Here is a 27,857-nt window from a genome sequence, read left to right on the forward strand (position 1 = left end):
AGTATTGAATATTATTAGTCTTCTATTAATAGACACCTAAAGTTCCATAAATTTTAAAACACATCAATGACATTGAATGCTAAGACATAACTAGTTATTGAAATTGGACAATAATACAGAATGGCTTTGATAGTGTAATAGAAACACATGAAATACACAAGAGTCAAATTGAGACATTTAAAAAATAATTGAAAATATAATAGTAACACTATTTGATTGTAGATTGAAACAGGACGGACCAAGAGTAGCATGAACTGCAATAATCTAAATAAATAGATCATGAATTAATAATAAAGAAATTACAAAATAAATTTACCTTGATATTTGTTGAAACCTTTTTCATGATTTTTCTTTTTGGAATAAATTCGAGCAGCATTTAATTATAGTTGCCATTTTCACCGGTATTGAACACATAAAAATTAATTAAAATTTTAGTTTCATTGTGATGATGAATAATTGATAAATCATATTTCATACAAATAATAGCCAACAATTCTTTTGCATATTCAAAAGAGAATGGTTTAAAAACAAATAATGTTCAATTTCCATTATGGAAAAGGATAAAATTATTATTATAGTGAACGTAATAAAAAAAGGATTAAATTAAAACATGAGCTAGATAACTTACCATATAGTCCGGGCGCTAATGTCATTCCGTGGTCATTTTTGAGTAACAGCCGTGGAATATGTCTCAATTTCTTCGTTAAGTCTAGCATAATTAATAAGGATCGTGATGATGATAAGTCGAAATCACAGGCAAATACCTCGGAAACAAGATGGCAGCCAAAATTTTCAGGGTTTTGCCATATCGCTTGTATTTCAATATCCGTTCAAGATATTTAACCGTTTTTAGACGAAAATATTTTGAAAATCTTCCTTCACAATTTTTGTTTAATAAAATTTTCCTGTAAAACGCATATTTTTTTTAGTTATAACCTTCAAAAGTCCAAAATAACTTTTTTCTAAATTTGTTCAAATTTCATTCCATTATAACATTCTTTGTGCAAGAGATAAAGAGAAATTTTAAATATATGAAATTTAGAGCGTTTTTTCAACTTTAGTAAGATATATCTTCATGCGCTGTACGTCAAAAAATGAGTTCTCCAAATAAAACCCTGCATGATTTCTGGTGCGTATTTCCATATGCATGAGGTAACAAGCTACAACTATAAAATCGATTTTTCGTTTTGACTACTTCAAGATAGAGACTTGCAAATGGTCTCAATCTCTTCGTTACAACAAGACAAATAAGAATCCTGATGATGGAAACAACGAAAATATTCGACATCATTGAAAAATACAAGATGGCGGTCATTATTGACAGAAATTTTTATATCGCCTGTTATTCAGTTATTGTGAGAGATATCGGATTGGTTTAACCACCAAAGTGTTTAGAATTAGCCAAACAATGATGTTCGGGAGAATCATCCCATTTCGACCACTCTTTCCATTAGTTATTCAACTTCAAAAACTTGAAACATACATTTTTCGGGGACAATATTTTACTTTCCACCCTGTATATGTATTCACAGTGAACAAACACTAGTATTATTGGCACAGTGTTGTAGAATATTTCCAAAGATTCAAAATGACATTTGGTTGAAGGCTGTAAGTCCATATTTTACGGCTGGAGCGTCATCGGAAAAAGAGTAAAAAGTACTGTTTGCAGCGGAAAACACGCTTTTTCCACCAAATGCCAATCCCAATTAGAAAACCGTGTAACTCATGACTCCTTGAAGGTACAGACTTGGAAATGTTATCAATCTCTTTATAATGATGTTTAGATTTTAGAAAGAGATTATCCATGATGGCAATCTCAAAAATGTTCGTCATCACGAAAAAAACAAGATGGCGGCAAAAATATGTCGATTTTCAAGAAATCGTCTGCAATTCTAATAATGTCGAGGATATCGGATCAATTCAGCCATCTGGGAGCTCCAAAATAATCATACTACAATATCCGAAAGATTTATCCATTCCACCATTTTTACTATGATGAATATAACTTTAAACTCTTGAGATTGGATTTTTTGGGGACAAAATTTTATTTTTTAGCCTGTAAATGTTTTCAGAATGAACAAACACCAATATTCTTGGCACAGTGTTGTAGAATATTATAAAAGCTTTAAAATGACATCTAGTTGAAGGCTGTAAGTTCACCTTCTACGGCTGGAGCGTAGATCGATTTTATAGTTCTATCTTGTTACCTCATGCATCATTTTTTGACGTACAGCGCATGAAGATATATCGTTCTAAAGTTGTAACCTTCAAAACCCGCTCTAAATTTCATATATTTAAAATTTCTCTGTATCTCTTGCACAAAGAAAGTTATAATGGAATGAAATTTGAACAAATTTAGAAGAAAAGTTTTTTGGGCTTTTGAAGGTTATAACTAAAAAAAATATGCGTTTTAGAGGAAAATTTTATAAAACAAAATATTGTGGAGGAAGATTTTCAAAATATTTTCGTCTAAAAAAAGGTTAAATATCTCGAACGGTTATTGAAATACAAGCGATATGGCAAACCCCTGAAAATTTTGGCGGCAATCTTGTTTCCGAGGTGTTTGCCTGTGATTTCGACTTATCATCATCACGATCCTTATTATGCTAATCCTAACTAAGAAATTAAGACATCTTCCACGGCTGTTACTCAAAAATGACCACGGAGTGCCTTATTCATGACATTTGCGCCCGGACTAATAACAAATGTCTTACACATTGATAATTTCAGCATTTCATAGAAATAATAATCAATTCATTGATTACTTATTGAAGATTATAGCTTATTAGTAATGAAAGTAATAAAAGTAATATCAAGTGAAAATACTTCAGCATTTATCTCAAAATATAATGCGAGAGCTCAAATCATTTCAATTTTTTATAGAAAAGCAGCCAAAATAGATTATAGTACGTATTACTTCTTGGAAAGTAATCATAGAAATAATAATTTTTTTCTAACTATCATTGAAAAAATTGTTCATTATTGAGATTCATAAGTTAACATACCAAAAGAGAATAACCATAATACTAAATTTTAAAAATAAAACTACAAACTACTTACATAAGGCGTACAACAATCTTAATAGTGACATTTACAATACTATCATGGTAATTCAGTAGCATCAATATCTATAATGAGATTCAATTCCAGTAATTAATTTTCAAGCTTAAAATAATTTCCTTATCAGTAAAGTATGAAGCTCACATGAAGCATTTATAATACTAAAATATTTGGAAAATCACCCAAAGAAATTCAAATTCATATTTCAACAGTAACATTACAATGCTTGTAGAAATTCATACAAATACCGTATATTTTATGGGAATATTGTTAAAAACCCTTACCTATTTTCGTTTTGCCTTATTTGAGCCAATTTTATCATAACTGATCTTCAACTTTTTGAGTTTTACAAATTTAAAGCACTCAATTTGTTGAATTTTATGGTAACTACCACTTTGTAACTTTTTATCAACAGGTTGGATTCTATTTGAAAAAAATCACTTTTGCCTAAAACAAGAACATACAAAGTCATGAGAACATTACATGGTAATAAAATATAGAATCAAACAAACTTAGGTTAAATTACAGCTAAACTTTGAAATGCGACATAATTACTACAAGAGTTGAATTTGTTCATTTGAAACTAATGTATTAACAACTAATGTTTACCAGTTCTACCCCTCATAAGTCCGTCGATCTAATTGAGTTATTCTTTTTTAAATAATTCAAAATTGAAATTTATATTTAAACAAGTATCATATAGTTAGGCTATAGTTGGTAATACATCAAATATGTAAACATCAATTTGAGATATCATAAGTCATGATCGGTGATCTCAGTCATAGTCGTGATCACTAAATTGAGAGTTTAAAAATGGCGGAGACTCCACATATAATATTCATTCCATAGTTAGTATGGGATTATACACAGACAGAACATATTTCAATATAAGTATTGATAACCTAACACACATCTGACATTTACTTAAAATATATTACCAATGCAGTTGCTTTTCATAAAAACTTTACCATATTCTTTCCAACACAAGCTGCTTGAGAGCTACAGAAATTACCAGCTTGAATCTTTCAAGCATCATTTCAGAGACATCACAGCTTCCTTATCAGCTTAAAAGCTCAACTGCCTGACTAGAGTAAGAATTAACTTTTCTAACCTACGATAAATTGCACACATACCTGGTGAAGCTTCTTATAAATATAAAACACCAAATACATCAGACATCACAACATCAGACAGACAGACAGACAGACGACAGAGTCTGCAGATCTCTTGGAAAAAGAGGAAAACGTTGAATGTCAACGACGTCAAATAGCATTGCATATTGAAGTGAGATAATGGAACGAACGAATATAGATCAAGATAGACTTTTGAGATCACTTTCAGTTATAACTAGGAAGTTTAAGACAATTTCAGGAAATGTGATAGACTATAACTCCTTAAGAGTTTCAATAACAGTATGTACAGGGCCGTTCCAATATAAAACTCATTCAACGGTAATACCATTATTTAGATGATCCGATGGATAACAAGGGCTTAGCACTTTCATGAAAATGGTCCGCTATGATCTTAAATACATACTCATTATATGCATGTGTTCTAAAGTTAATTCCCAGTGGTTCATAAATCGCCTATAACTGGGCGAACTGATATCTGACTTGCTTGCAACAAAACATTCTCATATGGTACCTATAGAATCCTTATAACCATACAAGCACTACTATAAGCAGCAAGCAGATAACAAAATTGGAATTTAGTTCATCTTTCAAACCCATTCATCCAATAAAGGGCATCATCTTTAGCCAAAAGAATACAATTCAGAAGAAAATCTACACCTTATGCGCTGGTTCAATTGTTTCGAACATTCAAATCTCATGACATCTTCCATGCGTCTGCGAGCGCTCTACACATTTTTCTCAGATCTTTTAAACATATCTTTCAAACTTTTTCCTCGCGTATTTCAAGTGTCTGCAGACACTCTGAAACTGTTACACATACCCTACAATCTCAACAACATTAAAATCTAATCACACATTTTCCTCACGTCTGTCATGAGTCTGCAGACACTCGGCACCTATTACCCAGCCCCATTATAATCCAACAGAAAAATTCAACGTTTTCCTCGCTTCTGCAGAGAATCTACAGACGGTCTCCACTCGCTTCTGCAGAGAGTATGAAGATGGTTTCAACACTCTACTGCGCAGCTGGAGGAGACTTGTTAAGCTCGGTAGCCGAGAGGTTCTCAAAGGACGACACGGACGCATTGCTAGAGCCCAGTTCCTGATCCGAATCGGACGTCGGCGTCAGTTTGTCAAAGTCGGACACTTTGTCCGATTCGGATCCGTTAGTCGGATCCTCGCTGATCTCCTCAGTCTGCTCGGTGATGTTTGTCAGAGTCTCCGCTAGAGCGCGACAATCTCTCTCCTCCTCTTCCCCCTCCTCATCATCATCCGGTGTGATTGAGTCAGTCAAAGTCGGGTGGCCTGCCTCCTCCTCCTCTCCTTCTCCTGCTTCCTCCTCATCCTCTCCCAGGGCCGGTGCAGCCGCGGGTTTCGGTGTGAACCAAGGTGCTAGAAGGTGGTGAAGTGTGATCAGTACGATGGAGGTTGTAAGTAAGGGACCAAGCCGATGGAGCGAAAAGTGAGTGAAGGCAAGTGCGAGCACGGCCAAACCGAACATAGCATTCCCGAGTTCTTCGTAGTAGACGCTGGAAAAAAGTAAGAATAATATTGAGTGACCTCGCTGGCTTGAGAAAAAAATTTAGATGCTTTTTGAGGAGTAAGAAATTTACTTAATCCATTTGAAAAAACCAAAGTCCGTGCAAAACTTAGTTTGCAGCACGGGGCTTAAAAGCTAATTTTATTTCAATATCACAATGGCGGCACACTGATGCCGTTTTATGCCGATCCTATCAAAAAGGCTTACGCTCTCTTTTTCGCTCTTTCTCTGTCATTTATGCAATATAATATTGTCAATGAAGTCATTTAATGTGAATTAGTGTATAAGCCAGTAAATATTGAAACATACATGAAGAAAGAACTCTAATCTAATTCAAACTCATACAATAAGCAAGTTCTGGATTCTGTGAAATCTGGCAGCACTGTACTGCCACTGGTTTGTATACTGCAATTAGCAGGCTCTGGATTCTGTGAAATCTGGCAGCACTGTACTGCCACTGGTTTGTTTAGACTATAGTAGTTTACATTTGATCATGTTCAAATTGAGAATTATAAACAAGAATAATATTTTCGCTGATGTGGGCATTGAATTCGGAGTGAAGTTATTCACAACAAAAGCACACAAATACAAAGAAATATAAAACATAATGAAAATCACATTCAACGGTATTATAGGCTATTTTGTACGATAAATACTTTGAAGAGGGGTTTGATAGTGCATTTCAAATTCCAAAGAGGCTACAAGTTTATACGATCAGTATTTCTATACTCCACAGCATTGGGTAAGTTTTGAATTTAGAAAAACTTTGAAATAACGTTTTTAAGTTGAATGTTTTCCAAGACTTGAGAAGCCTGTATGAAGACAATTCTTACTCTTCCAAACAAATTTCATGTGAATTATTGTAATCTAATAATAACTTGTACAGGTGTAGAATATCATTGTCCACAATATTTTAGGAGACTGTTAGATAAAAGAGATGAATTTCATTGGACGTTTGCGTCAATACTCACAGATCATTCTGGGGAGATTTCCTTGCCACAGAACGCCGGCACAAATACTCAAGATAATACCATTCCACCAAGCTGGGTCAGGCTCCAGTTTCGTATTGTATCTGAGAAATTAGAATTAGAATTCAAAATTCAATTTCGAAAGAGCCAAGTATAAATAGTTCGAGAGGAGAAAAATGATTTATAGCTGAGGAGAAATATTGAAATTATACAAAAAGAGGTTTAAAATTTATTTTTGCAATGTCGACACACAATAATGCACAAGCTATTCATTTATTTGTTCAGTTGATGCATTTAAGGACAAACAGCTAAACATTTAAATACACTATAATCAATAATGCATTGAAATCAACATAAAACACATTACAGTAAATAATTGGAATAGTTTTGGGTTTGAACCTGTGGTACTTTTTTGGAAGTTGTATAATTTTGAATGATTGATTGAATGAATGAATAAATAATAGACTGCATAGTAGTAAAACTCAACTCAAAACAAAATGAATTAATTTATTCATTTGTCGAGTTATTTATTCACCCCTCATGTACAATGATCAACTTCCAGAAAGGCACAACTGCCACATTTTTTTGTATTATTCAAATATTGTTCATTCTATCAAATTTATTTGCTTATAGGCTATATGTTCTTCTAGTGATACTTTTTTTTGTCAAATTGCTGTTGTAACATTGAAAGTTGAATGAATAAATAAATATGCCTTTATTTATTGGAATTACTTCATTGGAAGTAAGTTCAGCTTATAATAGCTATTAAGTTATTTAATAGTAAATAAACTCAGTAAATAGTAACTTCCTTTACTTCATTGGAAGTTGAATGAATAAATAAATATGCCTCTATTTTGCTTTCTCTTTGAAAGTACATCTGAAAAATGCCTTAGTCATCATTTACTGTCAGCTCTACTGAAGGACAGAATAAGAACACCATTGGTTCTTATGGCAGTTTTCAAATATTTACATTCTGTCAATGTGCAGCTTGATGAAGAGTTTGGAATTGACAAGAAGCTTAATAACAGATTTTGAAATAGAATTATTGTTTTTCATTTTACCTGTAGTTATGGGCCCACACTAGTACGCTGGGGATGTGTATCAGGGTGGCGGTGCTCCAGATCAGCATAACAGTGATGTGGTAATTTATTTCAGTCAGGTCGAACATTTCTTGCAGTTCATCAAAAGTGGTGCTGTCCTCCTTCTCCTCCTTTTCCTCTTCCTCTGTCAGCGCTCTCCTTTCTTCTTCCTTTTTCACATTTACTTTTCCAAAGAGTTCTCTTTTAGCAATCTTAAGTGGCCACATCATCAACTGCTCGAGATAGTCATCATATAAGGAGCAAACCTAAACAAGACAATAAAATAGAACAATAGAATACGATGTCTTCAATTTCTAGATACATTACAAACTGCGACTTTCCATTAATTTCAAAAATGTGTATAATGCTTTCAAATAAATTCAAACTATGTTTATTCATCCGAATAGATGTATTCTAATTAAATATATATGTGACGAAGTCAGTAGAACTGATAAAAATAGAGTTTTAATCATTCACACAGAAATAAAATCCATTTTTTTATTTTGTAAGAATTTTGAAAATTGAAAGGTGATTTCATATAAATTGATCATTATTTTATACACTCACATGATGGATTGATTTCTCAAAATTCAAATGAAATTGGAGTACAGGTTTAATTTAAAATATAACAAAGTAATGAATCGGCTTATACATGTAGGGGATAGGAAATTCACGAATGACGCATCATTTTAATGACGGTCTATTTTAAATTCTTCAAGTTTTCAGTTTGTCAAGTTTTAATTAAACACTTGCAGAGCACGGGTTACCTGGGTTACCTGCTAGTAGGCCTACTTAATGCATGAAGATGCAATGAATTTGATGAGAGCTAGCTGAGAAAACACATTCTATCCAAGAAACTCAAATATCAAGCAGTTCAAATGCATCATATTATTTTGACATTCAATAGTTCAAGTAACATTTATTTTATAACAGGTAATTCTAAACCAATTTTTATCGTGATATTATTGGAATTCAACACATGAAAAAAGCAACAGCAAATGGTATGGGAATCAATATTTTCATAGCTTTCAGGAGGAATAATTGAATGTTTAGACCTTGATGAAGTAGAAAACTGCTCCGACGGTTAGAGCGAGGCCAGCACTGGCAGTGTGGCACAGAGCTACCATGAACACGGCCACAGCTAGGGGCACCTTGCTTAATCCGGACATCACCCAGTCCGACCAACCTGGCATCAGGCGGCCCAAGAATCTGCCAAATCAGAAAAATGTATCAATTTATTTTCTTGATTCACTGTGAATCAGACAATAAAGATTGATTTATTTCCCTTATTGATTCACTATACTGTGTATCCATTCTTTTCCACTAATAATTCAATTTTAAATTGAAAAAAACATTTTAGAAATAGAAAAAATTAACTGTTTAGCTGATGCGACACTTCAACCTGTTATAACCTTTACACAAGAGTTTCCTCAGTCTGAAGATAACCCACAACCGGTCGAAACGTCTGAAAAGTAATTTTTCCATATCAAAGGGGTTTTTTAAATTCAAAAAACTATTCAATATAGCTAAAATAAAAAACGTATTGGAAAGCTATTGGCATGAATGAATACGGAGGGCCAACTTGTCCGCCAGTAGGAATATCAAGATGATAAAGTAGACAAAGTGAATGATTTAATAATGATGACAAATGCATCATTCATTATTCATTTCACAATCACAATATCAAATTGATGATTGGGAGAGAATCAACAAGATAAACAGAGAATAATCAGGATAGTTTTATCTAGGTGAAACAGATAAATGAATAAACAATTCTCAAGTGACCCGGCTGGCTAAAGGTCTGGTGTCAGATTGAGAAGTATCCGTATTTAGGTAAGAAGACAACATTCAATTGCCAATTGGGGTTACTTTGTAAAAATTATAAATAAGTAAATGAATAATTATTATGTGCGTCATTTGGATAGTTTCATTAAGGTCGGAACATAAGAGTTTCATAGCAAAGAAGGGCGAGATAATATTTTCTGGAGTCGACTAATTAAAAAACAATCAATAATGATTGAGTCCTTACATTGCATTAAAAACCTCTTCGAATATTTCAAATCAAATCAATCTATTTTCCATTTTTTACAGTGTATACAGAGCATGAAATTACAATAGTTACGGAAATAATTACAATCATACCCTAAAGAACATTACAGAAAATCATTATTATGGAAAATAATCCCAAAGGTTACAAAAACCTGTTTGGACAGAAAAAAGGAGGTGATACAGTTAAAACAAAGAAAATTGAGAAAGATAAATAGTGTATTTTGTAAATTGTTATTAAAAATATCTGCTGTTAGATAATGCGTTATGTTCAAGAGCAGACAACTTACATGTCTTGAAATTGAGTTGATCATTCTTATCCATTATATTATTTACAATTCGAATTGGTATAGCTGCGTATACCAGGCGCACACAAACGCGAAAGTTTTGTTGCGGTGCGAATTCAATTCGCAGAACTTGCCGTGCGGAAATTTAATACCATTGCGGTGTAAGTGCTGGCGCAAATCAATGCTTTGCGAAATATTCCCTTGCGAATAATTCGCAGCTTTTGCTACATGCAGCATTTGCAGCGCTTTTTCGTGTTGCGAATTTTGTGGCGAGTTCTGGAACTAGACTAGTTTCGTCTGCCTTGTAAACAACATAAGTCAACTCGAATATTCCCGCGCTCCACATTGCGATTATTTCGCTTCCCAGTGTGCGTGCCCCAATATTTCGCAACGAAAACTTCGTTTGGAAACCGCAGTCTGAATTCTTGAAAATTACGCAACGAATTTGTACGCATCGTTGTGCGCATACCTGCATAATTGCATATAATCTAGGGCATATAATATGGAGAAAATATCAATAATTTTATCAAAATGAGATCAATGATTTTATGGACATATAAAATGTTGATGAATAGAAGGAACGCTTCCTTGAACTTGAATATTGGAAAACTATTAAAGTGATAAATAAAATGATTTATCATAGCTGTGAGATCATTGCATTTTCCTAATGTATGAGAGCTTCTCTCTTTTCATGAAACAGACCACAGATCTCCAACAACAACTAAAATATATTTTTTGTTGTTGAAATACCTCCAGACCCGTAGACTTGTGCATGATTACTAGGATGGATGATGACAATGAATGAATCACCACCACTGTTCTAAGTCGGTTCCTAAACTCAAAAATTGATTTGATTCATGAGAATATTTGACGATTTTAATGAGTATTTTAGGATAAATGAGCTTGCCACTTATATCTAGGTCAGTTCCTGAACTGAAAAAGTGATTTGATTGATAAGAATATTTGACGATTTTAATGAGTATTTCAGGATTTTATGAATAAGTTAGTTAGATTACCTCATAACCAGTTTGTTAACAGCTTGGCCACTGGCAACAATACCAACGTAAGTGCCCACTCCGATCATATAGGTGACCGCCAATCCGATTGCATACAGCAGAATTGGCAGGAACACAAAGTCTATGCCCAGCTCATGCAGTGAGCTCACACCGTACAGAGGAAGGTGAGCCACAAATCGAGATCTCCTGTCCAATAAATCAACAAATATTGAAACGAACACTATTTCAAAAACATTATTGGAAAATCATCTACAAAACATGAGAATAGGAAAATTTGGAGGAGAGCACTTATTTAAGCTTAATATTTATTAGTCCAGTAAAGGTAGTGTTATAGAGGGATGAGTTTGGAAGACAATATTTTTGACTTCGCAGTTCTGTTAAGGGTAGTACTGAGATGAACATATCAAAAGACCTCACCACTACCCCTTGTGCTAAGGGGGTGTGGGGGTTCAAGGTATCATTTTTTGGTTTCTCGCGTATAACTCGAAAACTATGCATCTTACGAACATGACTTTTCCAAACAAAAAGCTTACATAATTTCTTATAATATTAATTTCACAAAGTTCTATATGATTATCTTCTATAGTTTTCAAGATATCCGCTCTTGAAGGTGTGAAATTTTCGTTTGCCTCCAATTTTTGCTATTTGTGCTCATATAGCTTTCAAAAGTCGATGGAATGAAATCCATGCTGATTATGAGCTTATAGAGCATTAAAATTGAATTCTCTTCAATTTGATGTATGATTTCACACTTTTACGCATTTTTTAACAATAGACCAATTTACCAAGAAATTTGGAGTATCGATGAAATTCTGAACAAAATTTTTGACTTTGCAGCTTTGTTAAGACTAGTTAGGAGGAGAACATATAAAAGTCCCAATCTCTAGCCAACGTGCTAAAGGGATAAGGATGGTTTTAAAGTTGCATTTTTCAGCTTTTTGCATCTTGGGAAGAAAGCGTTCAACCGACATGTAAAACTATTCAAAAATTAAGTCTGATAAACTCTAAAATTTTTGTTCAGTGAAGTTTTGTGATATTTCCAACAGAGGCCAGATAACAAAAAAGAGGTCAGGTGACCAATGTTATTTTTGGCCATATTGAGCCTCAAATCGGGAGTTGAATTTATATTACACTAGAAGGTAACCCATACTCCGCAAGGTCTATTTAAAGCACAAATAGATTGAATTTAGACTAACTGAGAACTTGATGTACTGAAAATAGGCCTATAACCATCCTCGGTGAAACTTCCAGTAACTATATGCAAAATTTCAGTTAATCAGTTCAAATCAGACGTGATGATTCGGGATCATGTATTTTCTATCCTATATATGTATAAGGCGATTCTTTCCTTTATAGATTGAAATGGGCTATACTATATTATTATACTACACTATATTCCTCATATCATTAACACGTTATCTGGTTATCAGCTCATGCCAACAGCAAGTAGAAAGAGTTTTCAACAATACTTAATATGACCTTATCCCATAGACCTAATATTAGTATAATTTTCGTAAATCAATTAACACCACAGGAAGATGAATAACAATAAATGAGTCGTGATTGAATGTACCGTATATTGAAATCAATCACAATATATTTAGCCATATCATTAAAAAAATATGCATTTATTAATATGCAAAATAATATTTATACATAATTAATATTAATTAATTATTATTAAAAGAAAGTCTCAATTAAATGATGAATTATTTATTAATTAGCATTTGAACAAATGCAACTTCCAAATTATTTCCATCTAATTAATTAATCAATTAATTAAGGGCTCACTACAGATACTCGCTCACAACCACTAACAAATACAATAATCCACTATCGTAAAGTGACACTAGTAGTATAATATAGTTTTATATATGTTTTATTATTCATTTATACATTTCATTGACAATCACAAATCATAATTATTTATATATATATATATATATATATATATATAATATATATATATATATATATATATATAATAAAATAATTAATATAATGCAATATTAATATTTATTTACATCAAGTGATATTTCAGCAGATTTTCCACTCGATTATATCACATATATAATCTAAAATGTAATAAATTTCTCAACTTACCCAAGATGTGACAGGATTTTGGCGACAGGTATTACATAGTAAGGTTTAGCACCAGTAACGAGAGCAGTCATGAAGAGGGGACATTTCTGTTTGTTGCCAAGGCAGTGCAGTTGGTGTCTTAGTGTCAAAAGTAGTATGGTGGTAACACTGGTCACAATCAAAGGCGAATAGAACCTAGCCATCTGTCCCAAACTCAGGAAAATAGAACTCTCTATACTGCAATAGAGGCAAACAAAATATTGAATTTTCGGAAACAATAATAAATAGTACAGTTCACCTGTTCATCCTTTTCAAATATTATTTCAATTTTATAAGTTAATTTGTACAAATTAATAAATAAATACATAGTATTTTATTAATACAAATAAATAAATAGAATAGTAGAGTGCGGAGACCCTATTATAATCATCAAATTAGGTACTATTACTGAATCAGCTATGAAATCAAATCCTGTTGTCAATATTTGTCATTGCGGAAGTCTTCGATATAATAAATTATCACCACTGAAGACATTACACAAACATTTCCCAAATTTCAGCACATGTAACACATGCTGCACATAATTAATCTCAAAATACTCATTCTCTACTAAGAGAGTACAGTACTTCTATCTTTCATTTTATGTTTAATCGATATCAAATCAATTCAGAATTATTTATTCATAATTCAGAATAATCGAGGGTCTTGCCAAACACGTAGGATTTTCAATCACGATTATTTCGAACTTTACTAGATTGTAATAGCAAAACTGGTATCTCCTATTCAATTACTAAATTGGTTGAAACAAATTCAATTTTCACTGGTTAATTTACTTCTACCAAAGCCACTTGCTGTGTTAACAAGTAATTTCATAACATAGAATATGTTTATTGAAACGGTCCTCCGTAAATGTTTCTTATATTTTAGAATAACGGTTCTTATTTTCTATGTACCTATTCCTCATTCATATTTCCTATCATTCTGTTTGCTTATTTCCTATACATTTTAAGCAAAAGTAATGATTGAGGAGATACCTACTGGACAGCATAAGTACAGACGGGATCCAGAGTGAGGTCGATAAAGGGATCCATTATAGGTGGTGACGTCACAGGTTTGGCTGACTGTAGACGAATTGGCAGCGAAGCTCTATCGGTCCTGTTTCAACAAATAGAAATATTCATGCAAGATAACTGATAGTAGATTTAAAAGCATTAAGAAGAGAAATAAAACGAAATTGTTACGTTGGTTAAAACATTCCATTACAACACCAAAAAGACATTCATTTGAAATTAGTAAGTTACTGTCAGAATTAGAATTAGAGAATTTAGAATAGATTTGATTAGAGAATTGAAAAAAATACTGTTGGTTTAATGGAATCATAATTTACGATAAGCTTGGTTCAATTTGTATAATTGTGATTTTAACATTTCAAATGATTATCAACTACATTTTTCAAAATCATAATAATTTCAATAACTTTTAAAAGTACAATAAATAATTCAAATGTAAATTGATCAATGACTTGATATAAGAAGTGTATGTGAGAGGATTGCACTGAATATTAATTGATTTTAATAAGCTTTTAATGTTTCAAACAAATCCTAACTTAGCATGCAAGTTGGTCTATTCATAGAATTAGTTGTAAAAGGAATTTTATATTTATTTTCTGTCATGTTATTCTAGAATGTTCCAGTAAATTTCTAGTTTGTTCTTAACATTATTATAAAACTAATAACAACTGATCAACCAGATTCTATATAATTCCTTGAAGTATTTTAGTGAAAGGCCTGTGGATGAATAAGATCGGTTGATATTTATAATTCATATTGGATAAAAGAACTTTGTTTATAGGTTATTTGAAGAACTTACAAAAATACTTTACTGATGCCTTCAGCGCCCCATGGAATAACCAATGAAATAACAGTCTGGTGTTCGATTTGTGAACAGTTCACCGTCTCAACCAACACCCTGAAAATAATCATAGTTGAACATTTTTAGAACACTTCCTAAATTCTACTTCTGAGATCTGAGAATATAAAAAACAGACAATAGAATATTAAAGATAGTGCTAAATGTAATTTATTTTTCAATAATAGAATAGCTTTAAATAAAATTGTAAGACATTTGAATGAAATCGAATACTTTAATGGAAAATTGACTTTAATGATTATTAATTATTAATAATAAACTTTAATGATTCAATAATTATTGAATCTTGTTAAACGGGCATTAGAATAGTAAAATTTGGAAAAGGAACATTGAAAAAATTGTTCAACAAATTACAGCAAATTTCTATGTGAATAACATATTTATTTAACAAAGCTCATCATCATTAACCAAATACATAATGCCACTGGAAAAATCAAAATGGGATACAAGAAGATCTAAATATTAATTATTACTATACAGGAATATGCGATGTTCCATAGCTACTATTCTTAATTTCACATGGAAAACTTGTGATAATTTCTAAGTAGCCTAATATGATAATGTACATTATACTAATTTCTGTAGTTGTAAACATTGACAACAAAATAGATTGACAGCAGATGGAAATTCGACGAACGGCTCATGTATAGATTCAAGAAATTCAATGAAAAGGAGTTAGGAGTTAGGATTTTATCCTAATAATTAGATATATTGATAGTTGGTTCAAAATGATATTGAAGATATTTTGAATATAGAATTTAAGAACAAGGTTAAATAATATTCTAATTTACATTAACATTATTTCTTCCTTGCATAAGTACTACCTTGACTCAAGTGATAGCTAACTTCAAAGGTATGATCAATAGTTTTAAGCTGCTATAACAATGAAAGGAAAACTTGGAATAGTGAAATAATACATCATTTCAAAGAGAATTTAATGCTCTACAAACCAACGATAAGCATCAATTTTTACGATTGAAGTTAGATTTTTACTCTTGTTAAAGAGTTATAAGCCCTGAAAGAACAAAACATTGGATAAAACCCTGTTATTTCAACAATTACACACCTTCAAGAGCGCATATCTCGGGAACTGTTGGGAATATCACAAAATTTCACAAAATAAAAAGTGTAGAGAATTTATCAAACTCAATTTTTAAATAGTTAGTTATGTCGGTTGAACGCATTGTTCTCAAGATATGAGCGTGGAGGCAAAACGCTGAAAAATGCAACTTTTAAACTACCCTCATCCCCTTAGCACATGAGTTAAGAATTGGGACTTTAGATAATTATGTTATCCTCTCAACTGGTCTCAACAAAGCTGCAAAGTCAAAAATTTTGTTTAAAACATTCCCTCCAAATTCCCATGTCAATTGGTCTATTGTTGCAAAAATGGAGATTTCATATTCAACATTGAAGCTGCTGCAAAAGATATAGGGAAATCCGTAAAAGTGTGAAATTATACATCAAATTGAAGAGAATTTGATGCTCTATTAATAGGTTCATAATCAGCATTGATTTTTCCCATCGATTTTTAAAAAGTTATGTGAGCAAAAATAGAAAAAAATTGGTGGCAAACATGTTTTTTTTCAAGAATGTAACACCTTCAAGAGCGGATATCTTGAAAACTAGAGGAGATATGAAAAAAGTTGTGGAATGAATGTTTTAGGTAATTATGTAAGCTTTAATTTGTTATATGACAGTCAAGTCCTTAAGATACATAGTTTTTAAGTTTTATGCGAGAAACTAAAAAATGGTACCTTTAAACCACCCCCTCCCCTAAGCACAGGGGGGGACTATTAATATGTTTACCTCCTTACTACCCTAAACAGAACTGCGGGTTCAAAAATTGTCTTCCCAACTTTTCCCTCTATAACCTTTCCTTGACTTGACTATAATTATGTATTCTAGGTACATTGATTGCAACCATACATTGGTTGAACGGGTTCAATAGTCAAACCAACTTTAGAGAAGCGTCCGTTAATATGGATTTAATCCAGTTGAAACAGAGATCCGTTTAAATGCCACCAAGTGGCGTTTGAACTGTTTCAGTATAAACTAAATTAAATTTTAAACTGTATTAAATCCATATCAAGTCTCTTACGTTATAATGAGGTTCATTTTGAGTTTAACCAAAAAACATATTAAATTCATTTCAAGCTTTGACTGAGTAAACGGGCCTTAATATTGTAGAAGAAAAGGCATACTGAATATTAATGATAGAAATGAGTGATGATTACCTGTATGCTTGCCATATTGAATGCAGTCCTGGTAAAGCTATAGTATATCTCACGGATTTTGGAGTGGTTTCGTGGACAAGGGTGGCAGGTATTGGAGATATCCATCGAGGAAGTGAAGGCGGAGTCACTGTTCTTTCGTAGAAGCCATGCATGTCAAAATACATTCTCACCTAAACATAAAATAGGTAAAGTCAGTATGAACCTGTGAGTTGCATTCCAACCAGTTGCTAAAACTATATCACTAATTATAAACTATTAATCTCTAATGATCTAACTATTAATAATTGATAAACTTTTCATAGTAATTATATTTTTCTAAATTATCAATTTGAATAACAAATCGAAATAATTGACAGTGCCAGTATTGGAAAATTGCGGTTATGTTCGATAATGCACAGATTTACAATAAACAACCTCATTTTGGAAATATTCAAAAATGTTAGAATATAGTCAGTCTTTAGAGAAATTTCCCCTTTCCAAACTCCGATGAATTTCACCATCTATTGACTCAACATTGAAAATTTACTCATAGGAAAATGTATTTTTCCCATTTTTCAAGATTTACTGTTAATAATCATCTACTAAGTAGAGATTAATGCAAGAAAGAATATCTAATTGAGCTAGAATTATAAGGAATACTATTTTATTCAAGCCCTATAGTCTCAGATTTGTTTTAACCCGAGGAAACCTATACAATAAATAAAACACATACCTAAACCTATAACTGAACAATAAAGATTATTTATTATATTATGCTTAAACCAATCCGTTCCATTATAAAATGGCTTAAACTATGAAGAGAGAATGAATTTATTGAAATCTGCTTCTCGAATTTACGTAACCAACTTCAAAACTTTCAATTAAATGTTTATGCAAGTTAAAGGAAGAATCCTGTAGCACAATTTGAAAACAAATCTAATTGACTATCATTAAGGGCATCCGAGGTGGATGGCATTGAGCACAGGAAAATGCAGGTTTAATAATAGTTTTCGTGAAACTACCTGTTGGTGTTTTACTATTATTATTTACTTGAATACTATTACTCAAATAGGTAGGTTCTAAGCGCTGAAAAATCGGACATAGTACATGTTGTCTTTTTTTCTTCAAGACTATTTTTGAATATGAATAAAAATTGAAATCTAAGTACCCTTTTTAAATTATTCAATCACGTCAAACACACATTTCAATTTTTATTTATAATACATATTAAATCAACAATATTAAGATTATAAGACATCAAAAAAGTATAACTTGTAGTATACCATTTTGAAGGTCTTAAAACATGCAACAGCTTTCATCAGAAACATTTTTTAGAAAAACGGAAGCGTAAACTTTTATTCGACAAAATATGAAATTATGAGGCGAGAATTTCATAATTCTCTGACTTTGTATAAGAATTACGTCATGGTAGAAAGATATAGGTACCATAAAATGTCATTGAACATTAATTAATCGCAGATCTACTTTTCTTGAAAAGGATTGCATCAAATTCAGCTAGATATCTTGAGTTTCAAACTTCTGGTGGGTTGGGGATTAGGACGATGAGGACCTCGTGGTTCCAGGCTATGTACTATGTATGGGGGCGCGACAGTCGAGACCGACGACATGTTTTACAGTCCTCTACGGTTGTAGGCCTCGACTGTCGGGAGTGTACGAAAATTAGAGTGGCCTCAACTGTCGCCTAACGCAGGCGACATTTGAGGCCACTTTTTCAGGAGTCCTCTCCCGTCGTAGGTCTCGACTGTCGGGGCTGTACAAAAATTAGAGTGGCCTCAACTGTCGCCTAACGCAGGCGACATTTGAGGCCTCTTTTTCAGGAGTCCTCTACCGTCGCTGGCCTCGAATGTCTCTGGTCTCGACTGTCGGGCCTGTACAAAAATTAGAGACTCGCTTGCAGCAGGCGACAGTTGAGGACACATCCTACTGCGATTCCAGACAAAATACATTTTATAATGATTATAACTTATATTATAACTTATACATATGATGTTATCATCATATGATTAATTCCATAAGCAACATCGTTAATGAAATAAATGAACAATTTAGTTTTTATGAGAAAAGCTCAATGTATATTGAACGGAAATCATAGATCAAGAAAATGTAAAATGTGAATGTGTGAAATTGATAAAAGTTATTGATTTGTAACAGGATATTGATTCGTAGAATAATATCCTACATCTATCATGAACTGAGAATTTGACATCAAAGTATCAAAAAGGTATTTACGAGTTTGAAAATTTCGTTTTTTATGATGAAGCAACTAAGGTTTATTTACAGTTGTAAAGTTGCAATACTTATCCATAATATAGAAGGAATAATGGGATATTATTCAATTGCTGGGAAATCCATACAAATTAAATGATAATATTCTTTTGGTGCTGTCTACCATTCTGGAGAGCCTAGCGCAGGCGACAGTTGAGGCCTCTTTTTCAGGAGTCCTCTACGGTCGTAGGCCTCGACTGTCGGGAGTGTACGAAAATTAGAGTGACCTCAACTGTCGCCTAACGCAGGCGACATTTAAGGCCACTTTTTCAGGAGTCCTCTCCCGTCGTAGGTCTCGACTGTCGGGGCTGTACAAAAATTAGAGTGGCCTCAACTGTCGCCTAACGCAGGCGACATTTGAGGCCACTTTTTCAGGAGTCCTCTACCGTCGCTGGCCTCGAATGTCGCCGGTGTCTACCGTCGCTGGTCTCGACTGTCGCTGGTCTCTTCTGTCGTTTGCCTCGTTTGACATCGACCCCTATGTATACTAACACCCTGCAAAAATTCAGTTTCCCCTTATTTGTTGCGCATCAATGTCTTTATTGACTGGCCTAATTGGAAGGTTTCATTGTAATTCAGTACAGTTTTAAAACAGGATTCAATGCACAGTGCACTCAAACGAGTAAATGCACAATCAATCAATCGCTATATTCCCACTAGACAAAGCATACCTACGAACTAGACAAGCTACACACAAAGACAGAGTATAAAACGGTGATTTCGTAATAAAATAGTCCTTGTCTGTAATGTTTCTACATATTACAATCAGAAGTTCCGTTTTATAAGACTACATTGAGGCTCCATATTTCAATTGACTCACCGGTTGGCTAGTGGGCAAAATCCTGGCCACAACATGCGTATGACCATTTTTCCTCAGTTCCGTCAAATCAAGTCGAGCAACCTTCCTCTTCAGATGTTTGGTTGGCGCAATTCGCCCAGAAGGCGACAAGTTGTCGGCCCAAGTACACATCAGCAACTCATCGCCATCTGTTTTACCATTTCCAGCAACCGTTTTACCATTTCCAGAACCAGTTTTAACATTAGTTTTTGTAGCTTTGCAGGCAAACAGCCAGTCCTTGTTGCGATGGTTGACGCTGAGTACATCGAGCAGTGACCGTTGTTGCCTGAGTTCGTAGAGAGGGATGATATGGTGGGTGGGTTGATTGACTCCGCCAGGGTGCGCCACAGTCTGCTGTTTATCAGTCACTTTGAGCCAGGCGCCCGGTCGACTCACTCCGTCCCAAAGCTGCACTTTTTCAGGGTGCTGAGAGGTGCTTAGGCTTTTGCCAGCGGTGCGCTGTAATACAAAAACCAGTACAATTAGAATGGAAAAGAGTGGAGTTTGAATTAATATGGAGTTGAAATTGAACAGAATAAAATAAAATCTAATACAGAGTGTGGTATCACAGTTTTCTTTGTTCAAAACTTGATAAAACGCGATCAATATTGACATTTTGGTGAGGGCTACTCTTATTTATCAGGGAATAAAATGGCATTTATATGTTGAAACATGTTGAAAATAAAAGTTTTTAAGAGAGGGTACTTAGATTTTTTCATTTCCTGATACTTAATAAAACGCAAAGTATGGGTTAGAAATGTTTTTTTATTCTCAACGTGTGAAGTTTTGTTCCATGCAGGTTTTAAGAGTACATCATGAATTTGACGTACCCCACTCTAGAGACACTTGCGACACTGTAGGCGTAATTTTGGCAAATTCTTCCTATATGTTGTTATTTAAATCTTAGGGGGTCTTTGGACGGTTCACATAGACAAGGGATTTAAAAAAAAGAAAAAAAAACACTTGAAAAATCACACATGAGCAAATCAGGAGATCGAGCCGGCTATTGTAAATTGTCTCTGATTGAGATCACCTCGCTTCTGGGAAGTGTTCCTTCAAAACAGCCATTCTGTATGTTAGGTCCATTTTATATGGATGGAAAGAATTCTCACTGAACGATCAGAAAGTCCAAGGTCAGACGCATGTTTGCGTGCTAAACGTCTTGGAGATTGCACAATTGAAGCTATCACTGTCTCAATGTTTTCATATGATCTAATGGGTCGTGGAACTTTAGATCTTTGTTCTGTTGTATTACCTGTTTTGCTATAAGTAGAAACCCACGAAAATTATGCGCTGTTGCAGCGCATAATGGCGACTGAACTGTGCAACAACAAAACTTTAAAACCATCACTCTAGCATTAGCGACAACTAGCATTCCACTATGTCACCAACTGACTGAACAGTAAGCATTTAAAAAAGGAAGTTTTGATTCCGCACCCTGTAGAATAGAATAGAATCTAATAGTAGAGTGCAATGAAAAAGAGTAGAGTTACTGCCTTCTCTAGTAGGATGCCCGGTGTAGGACGAATGCCAACGTCACAAAGGTGTAGGTGTGTGGAAGTGAAGTGTAGGTTCAGTCAACTAAAGTCCATGAGAAATTACTTTTAACATGACTCTTTCTCGAAGACGGAGAGGTCCGATGCTCTATACTCCACTAATCACTCTCACTACCTAGCAGCATTCTCCTTCTTTTGTGTCTGTGTGAGAGAGCTTTGCAACGCGACGCACCAACACTCCCCTCCAGCTATTGCTGGCAATGTTCCAAGTCGTTTACTGGTCAGCAGGTATATTGGTTTGTGTATGTTACAGAGATGTTTTCATCACAAGAACATGAAGCAAAATGACACGGCGCATCCGATTGTGAGCAGGATGTCTGTCTGTGTCTACGCTACAAACTGTGTAAGGAGAAATGGGTTTCTCCTCTTCATGTTAAAAGTAATACTGTATCTTACAGACTTTAGTCAGTCCGAATTTAAAGCAGTCAAAATCCAGATTCATTGATTTATGCCATTTGGAAGAGATGGCATTAGTATAAATTGGACTTATGCTATAGAAAGTCTTATACCGTAAGACTTCTTCTTCGATGGCGTTACAGCCCGAATCGAACCCTGGCCTCTTCAGTACTGCCCCTCCATCCATCATGATCTCTTGCCTTCATTCTCCAATTTCTGATGCGAAGAAGTTCTGCTGCATCCTTTGAGATGCCATCCACCCATCTCAGTCTTGGTTTTCCCACCGGTCTTCTGCCTCCTGGTTGTCCCATATATATTTTTCTGGGAGACCGAGTGTGTGGCATCCGCTCCACATGCCCTGCCCATCTTAAGCGGTTCAGTCTGACATATACAGACAGGGGCGGCTCTTTATAGAATGCAGCTAATTCATTGTTGTTTCTTATTCGCCAGAAACCCTCATCACACACAGGTCCATTATATTCTATGCAGCATTTTCCTTTCCCAGCGGTCTAGATTCGCTGCAGCCTTGGATGATAATATCCACACTTCACTTCCATACGTGACCACTGTGCGTATTATAGTTTTATATATTCTGATCTTCATGTTTCTATAGACGATTCTTGACTTGAATATCTGCAGCATAGAGAAGAATGTTCTGTTTCCTGCATTTTTTACTTCTTTCATCTCATCACTGTCATCCGCTATGTTAACTCGCAGGTAGGTGAAGTCATTCACTTTCTCAAAGCTATACTCACCAACTGAGAGGGTTCTTCTGTAGTGATGACGTCTGCTTTGGTGCATCAACTTGGTTTTTTCACAATTTACTTTTAGCCCTAGTTCATTAGCTGCCCTTTCCAAGTTTTCAAACATCTCTGTGACTGCCGCTACCGATCTTCCCGCTAGGTCAAGGTCATCTGCATACCCTAAGATCTGTTGGGTTTTATTTATTAATGTACCACTTGTGTCAGCCAAAGTCTTCCTTATCATCCTTTTCAATGCTAGGCCATCTCCTTGTTTCACCTCAAACTTATCTGTCATTTCTCCATCTATCTTCACCTGACAGGTGGTCATCTTCATTGTTGCTCTGACAAGTCTTACAAGTTTGTTGGTATACCGAGATCAAGCATTATTGTGTACAGCTTTTCTCTGTTGATACTGTTATACGCCTGCTTGCATTCTATGTAGAAATGATAGACATCTATGTTAAAGCTCCCAGAACTTTTCTGCTATTTGTCGGGCAACAAAAAGCTGGTCAGTAGTTGACCTACCTGATCTGAAACTAGCCTGATACTCTCCTAATACTCTCTCAGCATACACAATACACATCCATCTTATCTTTAATGATTGAGGTGAAGGTCTAAGAAGGTTATAAGATGAACCAATTTTGATGTTAATGATACCATAAGACTTATGCTAACTTTTCTCTATGGTTATGCATTGCATGCTGTAGCTGACAACTACGTTTTAACTCGAAGGGGTTTGTTTCTGTCTGCATGTTTGTATTTCTGTATGTCTGTATGTTCGTATGTTTGTCTCGTATTTTCGGCCAAACACAGCAACAGATTTTTATAAAATTTGTCACGATTGCTCCATCGAGCGCGTTGATTTATGTGTGAGTTTTTAAAATTTTGCATTTTAAGGATAATATGAAAAGAAATGTTTAATACTGTACTAGATGAGATGTTCAATCACTATCGTGTATGTTGCTAAACATAGAAAACACGTGCTTGGGCATTGACTATATCTATTAAGATCAAGATTGAATTCATAATCATATTAAAGGAGTGGCGAGTGAAAAGGAGATTTTGAATCTGAGATATTGACTTATTGATGAAAAAAGATTGGAATTTCATCATTTTTTTTAATGTAGTAAATTTATCATTCAAGTAGATATATTATAATTTGAGTAAATATTATTCAGAAAAATCATCCTGGAATCATCAATCATGTAAGAAAGTTAAGTATACAGAGTGTTAACGAACTGCCTACCAATACTCTAGGGCATTGTTCCTGGGTAAAAAACAAATCTAAATATAATATTTAAATTGTCCGGAAGTCTTCAGTTACTCACACAGCGACCATTTTGCTTTTTTCACTTATTTTTTTCTAAATTATGGTTGAACATACAAAAATGAAACTTTGCACAATCATTTATAACAGCTAGACAAAGCTACAGAAAAATTATGATAATTTTCAAAATTCATAAAACAAAATGGCGGTCATTTAAAATTGTTTTTCTTAAATAACTCAGAAGCTGATGGTTTTACAAAAACTTTACAAGAATAACTATTTTTAGTAATTTTAATTGCCTATCGATTGTTACCAGATTTTTAAAGATTGGACCAACATTAACTGAAATATGGCAGCTTTAGTGGTTGGTAACCCACCTTTAGAGGGTTATGTAACGTTATTTTACTGTTTTAAATGACCTAAAAACGCTTACTATTAACATGCAATGCAAATCGAGATTGTTGCATCATTGAGGTGACTCTATTAGCATGCCTTGGTTTGCACTGCAAAAAACTTATAGTGGTCACCTATCACTAAGGCTGCCATAACTCAGTTAATATTGGTCCAATCTTGAAACGTCTGGTACCAATCTATAGGTTATTAAATTTACTAAAAAAAGTATTTCTTGTAATTTTTGTAAAACCATCGGTTTCTCAGTTATTTAAGAAACAAAATTTTAAATGGCCACCATTTTGTTTTATGAATTTGAAAAATTATTATATTTTTTTAGCTTTGTCTAGTTGTTATCATTTAATGATTGTGCAGAGTTTCAATTTCGTATGTTCAACCATTATTTGAGGAAAAAATGAGTGAAAAAAGCAAAATGGCCGCTGTGTGAGTAGCTGAGGACTTCCGGACAGTTTAAATATGATATTTAGATGCGTTTTTTACCAAGGCCCTAGAGTATTGGTAGGGAGTTCGTTAACATCCTGTATAGTGAATTAGCTTTGGGTACATAATTAATTTACGCCCAGTAACTGTTGCTTCAAGTAATATCCTATACTATTAAACGAGCAATTTCTGTTTACATGTTTAGATGTTTATATGTTTGTATTTCACCGGATCTCGAAAACGGCTCTAGCGATTCTCACGAAATTCAGAACATAGTAGGTTTATAATATAAAAATTCGATTGCACTAGGTCTCATCCCTGGGAAAACTCGGTGAAGAACATTAAAAGGATAATTATTATTCATTTTTAGAGAAACAGCTGATAATAATTATTTCGTCGTCTGTTGATGATGGACGTGAGTGAGCGAGTTCATGTGTGTGTGGGACTGTGTCAAAATTATGACTCAGTTGTTGAACTTTTGTAATCATTCAATCAGGTACTTAGTGCCGGTTGCAAAAAACCGGGTTATTTTCAATCATGATTAGTTACAGTAGATCCATATTTTTGAAATGGTCTTCCCTGAATTGGTTCACGTGAAATTAATCAGGATTAAAATTTAACCAGCTTTTGTGCAACCGGGCCTTTGTGAGGGGAATTTTTGCATTCCTCTGGGAATTAATCTCAATTTACTGTAATTAGATAGAACATTTCTGTATGAATTATGAATGCTATTATAATTTCTTCTTTTTCGTGATAAATTTGTTATGCTTTTGTATTCCAGAGCGAAGCTCGGTACCCGATATTTACAACTAAACACAGCTTTTTCTACATCAGATTATTGGCATTGTCAATACGCCAACCCAATCAGCCATTAGCCATTTTCACACCGATTTCTCACCGACACGACACAGCAGGACAGAATAATCCGTGTTCTCCAGTATGCTGATTGGGTTAGCGTATCAACAATCAGGCATTTTCAAGATAACTGCGCAAGGTCCACTGTTCACAGAGCTACTAGTTCTAGACTGACTTTACTGATGAGTTTTGCCAATTTGGTTAGCTTGATATTCAACCAGATATTGATGGCTATGGTGGAGTAGAAAAGATTTGAATGGAGCAAGTTATTATGGAAAGGATAGTGGGATAGATACAGGCTCAGCCTAGTTTTTCCTCTATGGTCATGATTATATAATGATTATAGTTTTTTGTGTAATGAATTAAATGGAATAGGATGAAATTGTAGTAAAGTCAAGTAGACAGTACAATGGAATGAAGTGAGATGGCATAGAATTGGACAGAATAAGTAGAGTAGGATATGATAAAGCCTAATGAAATAAAGTTATGTAATATAAACTATTACAGTAAAAATAGAACAAAAGTGGAGAAGAATAGAATTATATGGAATATGAACAGAAATGATGGACTGAGAAAATTCATGGTAAGAATAATCTCACTGGGCCAGACGCAAAATCGACTCTAACAATGATATTGTGTGGGAATCCACATTCACGAAGATCAAAAGTTTTAGAATAATAAAATAGAATATTGTTGAATTTGAAGTAAATTCAACTCTGTTTTCAAATTCTTGAAGATGTTCTAGGATGAAATAGTAACACCATACGTTGTTTTGTTCTACCTACAACATACAAAACTAATAACGTAATGTGTCACTAATTTGAACGAAATTTGTTACGTAAAATTGAATTGGAAAAGAAGTTTGAAGAAACTGTCAAAATTTGTTGGAAGAATGAAATGATTCGCAGAAACAAGAGTTCATGAGACAATTGCAAAGAAATTGATGAAAAATGATGATTAAGTATAGAATTCTATTCAAGAAGGCACTTACACTGATCAAATGATAGTTGAAAACACGTTCTCGATATTTAGGATCTGCTGATATCTGTAAAAACCAGAATTCGAGGAATTGAAACAAAGATACTCTGAATAGAAAAAACAAACAATACTAGACTACATATATAGTGGTTACTATAGTAGGCTATAGTAGTATAGGCTACTATAGTAGTTCAATTGTTGGTTGTCCATTAACATAATATGAAAGTCTTGAAAACTTTTAAAACCTATGTCAAAATAATAAATGCAAAGTGTTAACAATAAAAAAACAATTTTATCTACATTTAAGGATAGAGGAAAGAATACTTCTATATTATATTATACTACTGGATATTCGTAGGTCTCTAATTTGAGCATAGCTTGCTTGAAGCAATTAATAGGACATAGACTGTTAAACTGTCTTAATTAGAACGTTTCTAAATAAAACTCACAAACTCCCTTAAAAAATCACTATGTAGGATAGAATTAATTGTTCATAGCTGTCCTTTTAATTGCCAAAAAATCTATTTTCATGAGAAATATTATGTTCTTTACACTGGAATATTTGAGTGGATGAGGACAAAGTCCCTGAATCAAAAAAGTTTTTAGTCCATTCCAGAATCCTGAGTTTATTTTGAGATTATGAATGTCAGTGGTGAGTACAATGAGTAAGTTATTGTTGGATAATTATTGTATTTTTGTTTTGTTATAGCTTGAGTAGGTAAAATAAATAAATTGAATTGGATGGAATTGA

The 27,857-nt window shown here is 33.7% G+C and overlaps 1 protein-coding gene across 2 annotated transcripts in view; it reads right to left on the minus strand.

The window, feature by feature from the left end:
- Positions 1-2,957: 2,957 nt before the first annotated feature.
- The window catches only part of LOC111055875 (GPI inositol-deacylase), a 35,161-nt gene continuing 10,261 nt past the window's right edge, over positions 2,958-27,857 (minus strand). For both annotated transcript variants that reach the window (XM_022343191.2, XM_022343182.2), the window contains 11 exons: positions 27,120-27,173; positions 20,463-20,939; positions 17,378-17,547; positions 15,081-15,179; positions 14,250-14,366; positions 13,233-13,448; positions 11,130-11,315; positions 8,836-8,989; positions 7,763-8,046; positions 6,705-6,805; positions 2,958-5,722 (listed from right to left, as the gene is read on the minus strand). In XM_022343191.2, the coding sequence (XP_022198883.2) occupies positions 5,607-5,722; positions 6,705-6,805; positions 7,763-8,046; positions 8,836-8,989; positions 11,130-11,315; positions 13,233-13,448; positions 14,250-14,366; positions 15,081-15,179; positions 17,378-17,547; positions 20,463-20,939; positions 27,120-27,173 (1,974 nt within the window). In that variant the 3' untranslated portion in view covers positions 2,958-5,606. The remainder of the gene's footprint in view (positions 5,723-6,704; positions 6,806-7,762; positions 8,047-8,835; positions 8,990-11,129; positions 11,316-13,232; positions 13,449-14,249; positions 14,367-15,080; positions 15,180-17,377; positions 17,548-20,462; positions 20,940-27,119; positions 27,174-27,857) is intronic.

This window comes from Nilaparvata lugens, chromosome 8, assembly GCF_014356525.2.
Source record: "Nilaparvata lugens isolate BPH chromosome 8, ASM1435652v1, whole genome shotgun sequence".
Lineage (NCBI taxonomy): Eukaryota > Metazoa > Arthropoda > Insecta > Hemiptera > Delphacidae > Nilaparvata > Nilaparvata lugens.